This window comes from Salvia hispanica, chromosome 3 (genome assembly GCF_023119035.1).
Source record: "Salvia hispanica cultivar TCC Black 2014 chromosome 3, UniMelb_Shisp_WGS_1.0, whole genome shotgun sequence".
Classification (NCBI taxonomy): Eukaryota; Viridiplantae; Streptophyta; class Magnoliopsida; order Lamiales; family Lamiaceae; genus Salvia; species Salvia hispanica.
The window spans coordinates 47,764,541-47,772,795 of record NC_062967.1 but is presented as its reverse complement, the minus strand read 5'-3'; the positions used below and the strand labels follow the sequence as shown (position 1 = coordinate 47,772,795).

The 8,255-nt window shown below is 37.1% G+C and overlaps 1 protein-coding gene across 2 annotated transcripts; it reads left to right on the top strand.

The window, feature by feature from the left end:
- The first annotated feature begins 1,829 nt into the window (after nt 1-1,829).
- On the top strand, nt 1,830-7,545 carry LOC125212662 (cellulose synthase-like protein D2). 2 transcript variants are annotated; one of them, XM_048112892.1, is made up of 4 exons: nt 1,830-2,078; nt 3,144-4,070; nt 4,514-5,321; nt 5,614-7,545. In XM_048112892.1, the coding sequence occupies exons 2-4, from the start codon at nt 3,184-3,186 to the stop codon at nt 7,363-7,365; spliced, it is 3,447 nt and encodes a 1,148-aa protein (XP_047968849.1). In that variant the 5' UTR covers nt 1,830-2,078; nt 3,144-3,183; the 3' UTR covers nt 7,366-7,545. The 2 variants fall into 2 exon arrangements, with proteins under 2 accessions (XP_047968849.1, XP_047968848.1); XM_048112891.1 differs by lacking the exon at nt 1,830-2,078 and adding an exon at nt 2,388-2,790.
- The last annotated feature ends 710 nt before the right edge of the window (nt 7,546-8,255 follow it).

Here is an 8,255-nt window from a genome sequence, read left to right as displayed (position 1 = left end):
TTCTACATACTCACAAAAATAGAAAAAAGAACTACATTAAGTTGTCATTCAAATGAGATGCTAGCTTACAATGATCCTTATTACGGAGTAAGTTAACATAATTCAATTTTTTAAATACAATATTCATTTTTTTATTTAAATACATAATTTTCTATTTATTACAGTTTCTGCATACGGGGTACAAAATATTTTAATTCACCCCCTCTTCTCTTTTTATTTTATCTCAACTTTACTTGTAAATTGTACTTAGTAATCAACAATTAGCATGGTAATTTCATTCCGTTGTTTTAGTTGATTAATACTATTAATCTGTCTTGCATTAACCGTCACATTTATTTTTCCCTATCATATTCTCTATTTTATTTTACTATTTCTTAACTTTAACTATTTATTACTCCCTCCGTCACCCAAATACTTTGAACTCGGCACAGGTTTTAATGCAAAATTGATAAAGTAAGAGAGATGTAGAGAGAAAAAATAATTAAAATGTTGTTTGTAGAGAATGGGTCCCTCCTCTTAGACAGAAAAGAATTTCTAAAATTGAAAAATGCATATATTTTTGTAGGACGACTAAAAAGGAAATAATGTATATTTTTATGGGATGCAGGTAGTATATTTTTAGAAAATGGGGAAAAATGGTAAACGTGACTATTAGTACGGGGCAGAGGAAGTAATTGGTTTTGATTCCATTGAAATAGCAAGAGTTGAATTCAGTGTTTTAAAATTAGAATAGCCAATTAACCTAGTAGTATGTATTATCCAATTCAATTTGATCATTGCATTGACTAATTTTAAAACATTGTCTAACCAGACTAATTTTTAAACATTGACTAATTTTAAAACATTTTAAAACATCTTCTTCGGTCATGTAAGAAAGTTTACATTTTCTCCTTGCAATTTATGGCAACGGAAAAATATTCAAATAATTCTTTCTTACAACTTGCACAGTAGAATATTCATTTTAAATTCAAATTTGTTCAATTTCGCTACCTTTATTGAACCAATAATTAACTTGGTCGGACAAAAATTTAAATTTTTTGAGGGTCCCTTTCATTAAAGTAAATATCCACCAAACAAAATTAAACTTTGAGGATAATTATTTCCATCTTTCTATTAACGTATATCTTACATTAGCAGACGAAAACTCCTTAATTTAAAAATTGCGAATTTTAGAATATCAAATCCTGTTTAGCATGGAATTTGAGATATCACGACGCAATATAATTTAGAATATTCCGTCAATATTCTTTCCTTAGTTCCTCACTTCTCCGTTAAATATTTCTTGAAAAGAAATGTTTTTTAATGCTACTTTCCAGTCATATGTATTCTTAAAAAATTTAAACCTGGTAAAAGAAAATGATGAGTTTAAGTAAAAATATTACTACGTATATAGTGAGTAGTAAGTAATATTCTGTAGTATTTATTGAAATTTTATCACAACACAAGTTAAATTAAGCTTGAATTAGTAGTGAGTTTTATATAGTACTCCTATTCGATAATCAAATTAACTCAATAATAAAAGAACGTGATCGCTTTATTAATTTGTACCTGTACATAAATGTTTAAAAAATCTGAATTGAATCAATAATAAATATATTTAATGAATGTTAAAAATCTGAATTGAATTAATAATAAAAGAATTTAATGGAATTGAATAAACAAGAAATAAAAGCGTGTAGATGAATGACAGGTGTGAGGATAGAAAAGGGAGGTGTAGGGTAAGAGGTATGCCGTAGTAGCAGAGGATCCTGACCTTGTTAGAAGACATTCCCACTAAACCTCAATCTTCGCCTCACTGTCCGTCCAATCTCTATCAACACACACCTTCTTGTTTCAATTTCAAAACTCAAATCACTAAAAACGGCTAAAAGGAATAGAAAAAGTTCAATTCTTCGCTTAAGCACTTTGCCCCACCACCATTTCAGCCATTGTTTCACATTCAAAAACACAAACGAACAACCGAATATACAACCTACTTTGCTTCTTCATGTTTCAATTCCAAAAGCTAGCGCCGCAAAATCAACTTTTCTCCATGAGCTAGCTAGATTATTTCCATTTAAGTTTTTAATTTTTCAAAGGTATAGTTTTTGTCTTTAATGCTCAGATCTCGTCTGTTTGTGAGATGCCGCTATCTTAATTTTAGCTCATTGTCTAGAATGAAGTGTCATTCTGTTGAATTAGTGTATAAAAAGATCCAAATTTGTATCTGGGTTTCTTCGCCCAAGTGGGAAATTTAGCCGGCTGTTTAGTGCCGTTTGAATGCGTTAGGTTTCTATTATACTGTTTTTTATCATGAAACTGAGTCTTTGGTTTGGTATGCTTTGGTTTGGAAAATTTGGAGAGAGAGAGAGAGAGGGCTAACTAGTGACCGGGTCACATATAGCAAGTGTGTTACAGTTGTAAATTTGTTTGCAAACCGTGTGTGTGGGGGGGAAATGAATAATGAATGTGTATGTGCCGTATGTATAAATTGTCTCATTATTAAATTCTAGCGTTTGAAAATTTCTTACTCGTCTTGGGGGGAGGCCGTTTCATTGTTTTTATATACAGAAATGGTCTTCGCTTCTTTTAAGTAGACTGAGTAGCATAGATGATGTGATATATTTCCATCCATTTTCTTGTTGTACATACACGATCTTCTTCTTGCTCACACGTTTTCAACACCTTTACTTGCGTTTTACTTCTTCATCTGCACATCTTCTTTCGAGTTGAGGTGTTTTGTGTTTTGAAGATTGAGATCATTAGGTGCACATGGTGTGATCTCTGATATCTGTTCTTTGCAGAAAATAGGTAACTTTTTTTGTGGTTGAGATTATCTCGACTTTGCACAACTATTTTATTTAGTTCTTTTACTGGCAAAGATTTGAATTTGGCCAAAAAAGCAGCTGCTTTTTTTGCTTTTCCTGTAGAAAGAAATGAATGAGTAACGTTGTAGAAAGAGAAAGTGTTTTGATCTATTCTAAGCTATATTCAGTATTGGTCTGTTAAAGTTCTTGGGATGTTGTTTTTCACTTTAAAAAAGATGGTCGGAGAAAGAATGTTTGATTTTAAAAATGGTGAAAAGTAATCTGACCGTTAGCAGAATATACATAATTTCATAACTTAGTTAAATATTTGATGTTTGGCTCTTTGATATGTTTCAGGTTCTGGTGAGTAGATACTTTGTTATTGCATAGATTGGTAATGGCAGGAAGATCCTTCAGGCCCTCTGATTCGCAGCCAGGGAGGGGCCCGATTCCTCCCAGTGTAAAGTTTACAAGAAGAACATCGTCGGGCAGATATGTGAATCTGTCAAGGGAAAGTCTTGATAGTGAGATAAGTGGTGCTGAGTTTGCGGAGTACACTGTGCATATACCGCCAACACCTGATAATCAACCAATGGATTCTTTGACCATTAGGGGGGAACCTCCAATTTCACAAAGGGTCGAGGAGCAATATGTGTCTAGCTCTTTGTTCACCGGAGGATACAACAGCGTTACCCGTGCCCACCTGATGGACAAGGTGATAGAATCTGAAGCAAACCATCCTCAGATGGCTGGGGCAAAAGGTTCGTCCTGTGCTATACAGGGCTGCGATGGAAAAGTTATGAGTGATGAGAGGGGTGAAGATATTCTTCCATGTGAATGTGATTTCAAGATATGCAGGGATTGCTTTGTTGATTCTGTTAAGGCTGGTGGAGGCATCTGTCCCGGTTGTAAAGATCCATATAAGAATACAGAATTGCCCGATGAGTCAGCTGAGCCCGGTCAGCCATTGCCTCTTCCATCTAATGCTGGAATGTCAAAAATGGAAAGGAGATTGTCTTTAATGAAATCCACCAACAGGTCTGCAATAGTGCGGAGCCAGTCTGGATTAATGAGGAGCCAAGCAGGGACGGATTTTGATCATAATAGATGGTTGTTTGAGACTAAGGGTACCTATGGATATGGTAATGCCATATGGCCAAAAGATGGGGGATTAACTGAAGATCAAAATGACGAAACAGGCGAGCCTCCAGAACTTTTCAACAAGCCATGGAGACCTCTAACCCGTAAACTAAAGATATCAGCTGCAGTACTCAGTCCATATAGGTAAAATCGTTGGCTAATTTTGTTATTATATTTTGCTTGATAGGATTTTCTGATTTTCATTGTGTGTTTTCGTACAATTTTCTATCTTGAATTGACTGATCAGGTATTTTAATAATTAAGCCGTAATGTAGAAATTCAATAAATTATTTCTTACCTGATGATACTTCTTGAATAATTTAAGTTGTCTGTTATTGTTCACAGCCAGATTTTGTGGGTTTGTGGGGTTGTGCATTTACAATGTAGTTATGAGACTACATTGAAATCTATACAACATATCCCCTAGCAGTGATAAATGATAGTATTGAACTTTTAAGTACCTTTTTGGCTATTTCTCATTTGTTCTTATTTCTATTATTTCGATTGGGAATAACGCATCTGTATAAATTTGAATGGATATTGTATAAAAGCTGACAAGCATCCCTCTTCATTTCTTCTTCCTCCAGACTATTAATTTTCGTCCGTATGGTTATTCTTGGTCTATTTTTGGAATGGAGAATCAGCAATCCTAATGAGGATGCAAGGTGGCTGTGGTTGATGTCTATCATCTGTGAGATTTGGTTTGCCTTCTCCTGGTTACTCGACCAACTTCCGAAGCTCTGCCCTGTTAATCGTGCTACGGATCTTAAGGTGTTAAAAGAGAAGTTTGAAACACCCAGCCCAGCCAATCCAACTGGAAAATCCGATCTTCCGGGAATAGATATATTTGTTTCTACTGCTGATCCAGAAAAAGAACCTCCACTTGTTACGGCAAACACTATTCTGTCTATTCTTGCTGCTGATTACCCAGTCGAGAAGCTCTCCTGTTATGTTTCAGATGATGGAGGTGCCCTCTTGACATTTGAGGCCATGGCAGAAGCTGCAAGTTTTGCTAACTTGTGGGTGCCATTCTGTCGAAAACATGATATTGAACCAAGAAATCCAGAATCTTATTTCGGACTGAAAAAAGACCCATTTAAGAATAAAGTGCGCCCTGATTTTGTAAAGGATCGCAGAAGGGTTAAGCGTGAGTACGATGAATTCAAGGTTCGGATCAATGGTCTTCCTGATTCAATTCGGCGTCGTTCTGATGCATATAATGCTAGAGAAGAAATCAAGGCCTTAAAGCTTCGGAGACAGACTGCTGCGGATGAAATATTAGAACCTTTAAAGGTCTCTAAAGCAACTTGGATGGCAGATGGGACTCACTGGCCGGGAACTTGGGTGGTTTCTGGTCCGGAACACTCTAGAGGTGACCATGCAGGAATAATACAGGTATATGCTCTTTATATTTGTTAAATTTTCTACTCTAATGATTTGGATATTGGTATGTATGTATAAGTCCTTCAAGATTGTTCCCATTTCGTTTTAGCATAAAATGTTTCTAAACCAGTTGACTATTTTCCATGCCTTAATTTGCAGTATCTACGTAGGGATTATTTAGGGATTTTTTTGAAGGCTTGAACTATTGTTACTTGCTTTTCACTGAGAAACTGTAGTTAGTTCATCCCTCTTAACTTCTTTGTATTGTTGATTCATTAACACTTTTGTAACTATAAAATTGCAGGTCATGTTGAAACCACCAAGTGATGATCCTCTTAATGGTACTGATGATAGTAGCCCACTTGATTTTACAGAAGTTGACATTCGGCTACCCCTCCTTGTCTATGTTTCTCGAGAAAAGCGTCCAGGATATGATCACAATAAGAAGGCAGGGGCCATGAATGCTCTCGTTCGAGCTTCAGCCATCATGTCTAATGGCCCATTCATTTTGAATCTTGACTGCGATCACTACATCTATAACTCACAGGCAATAAGAGAAGGCATGTGTTTCATGATGGATCGTGGTGGAGACCGTCTATGCTATGTCCAATTTCCTCAAAGGTTTGAGGGAATAGATCCATCTGATCGCTATGCAAATCATAATACCGTGTTCTTTGATGTTAACATGCGTGCTCTAGATGGGCTGCAGGGTCCAGTTTATGTTGGAACTGGATGCCTCTTCCGTAGGACTGCACTTTATGGCTTTGATCCTCCCCGATCAAAAGAACACTCTGGTTGTTGCAGCTGTTGTTTTGCTAAACGGAAGAAGACTGCAACTATCAAAACTGCACCAGAGGAACACAGAGCTCTTAGGATGGGAGATGACGATGATGATGAAATGAATCCTTCTCTATTCTCTAAAAGATTTGGTAACTCAAACTTCCTGATTGATTCCATCCCAGTGGCAGAGTTCCAAGGGAGACCACTTGCCGATCATCCTGCTGTAAAGAATGGACGAGCACCTGGTGCTCTTACCATTCCTAGGGAACTCCTTGATGCATCAACGGTTGCTGAAGCCATTAGCGTGATCTCGTGTTGGTATGAAGACAAAACTGAGTGGGGTAACCGTGTTGGATGGATTTATGGGTCAGTGACTGAAGACGTGGTGACAGGATATAGGATGCACAATCGAGGCTGGAAATCTGTGTATTGCGTTACTAAGAGGGATGCTTTCCGTGGCACTGCTCCTATCAATCTCACAGACAGACTTCATCAAGTCCTCCGTTGGGCCACTGGGTCAGTCGAGATCTTCTTTTCCCGTAACAACGCTATTCTTGCTAGTCCAAAAATGAAGATTCTACAAAGAATTGCTTACCTGAATGTGGGTATCTATCCTTTCACCTCTTTGTTCCTGATCGTGTACTGCTTCCTTCCGGCACTATCACTCTTCTCCGGTCAATTCATTGTCCAGAGTCTAGACGTGACCTTCCTCACGTACCTCCTCGTCATCACCTTGACACTTTGCGCATTGGCCGTGCTTGAGATAAAATGGTCGGGCATCAACTTAGAGGAGTGGTGGCGTAATGAGCAATTCTGGCTGATCGGAGGCACGAGCGCTCATCTTGCAGCCGTGCTCCAGGGTCTACTGAAGGTGATTGCTGGGATCGAGATCTCGTTTACTCTGACATCAAAATCCGGAAGCGACGACAATGATGATGAATTCGCGGATCTGTACATCCTGAAATGGAGCTCGCTGATGATCCCACCTATCACCATCATGATGACGAACTTGATTGCCATTGCTGTTGGCGTGAGCCGGACTATATACAGCAGCATACCACAATGGAGCCGTTTGCTCGGAGGCGTGTTCTTCAGTTTCTGGGTGTTGGCTCATCTGTATCCATTTGCCAAGGGACTGATGGGGAGACGAGGAAGGACCCCAACCATCGTGTTTGTGTGGTCGGGTCTCATCGCCATCACCATCTCCCTTCTCTGGGTGGCCATCTCTCCCCCGGAGGGCGCTACAGGAATCGGAGGTTCGTTCCAGTTTCCATGATCTTCCAGACATGTTCATTGGCATAGATATGTCCTTCGGAGTAAGTTAGTTAGATCAATGTTACACTTTCATTTCATTTGTTTATTTTTGGCATTGTTATATTAAATGTGTAGAAGATAAGACCAGATGAGATGACAGATATTCTCTGTCATGGAAAATTTAATACTATATTCTTCTTCATCTGCATTCTTCATTTTATTCTATTGCTGACAAAAGGAGATTATCTAACGTCAACTTGATTTTTATCTCAAGATCTAGTTAGGTTTTTGTCTAGGTACGCAATTGCATAAAATATATCGAAATTATTTAAAATAAATTTCAATTTCCTTCTTTATGAATATCTATGTGCTTGCGTAGATATAGTTGAATATCCATTTCATCGTGGTTTCAACCGGTAATCGTTGACTCTAGTGGCCTTATAAAAGTTATAGAAATCTGCGTGAGCTCTATTTATACTCCTAATTCAGAGAAAAGAGGTCATTATAAAATTAAGAAATAATTTTGAGTACAGAAGTAACAACTATAGTGAATAGAAGTGGTTGTTCTTTGTAAATGAATATTTCTTTGTAAAAAGGAGAGGACTGTAAATTTAATTATTTTGCCATTTATACTTCTGCGGTTTAATACATTAAAAATATTTCAACACTTTTTAAATGGAGTACGTTTTTAGCACGAAATTGTCCCTCAGTTCTTGAAGAGTATTCTAATCTATTTTAGTCACTAATTGTAATTTTCAGAGTAATTATTGCATGTCAATCTTTATTACTCCTAGACGCAAATCCTTTGAGTTGAAATTGAAGGAGTCCTTGCTTTATTTTATTTTGAGTGAACTATATATATAGTTTAACTTTATATGTTTTACATTTACGGTTCTTAGTACGTAGTACTAT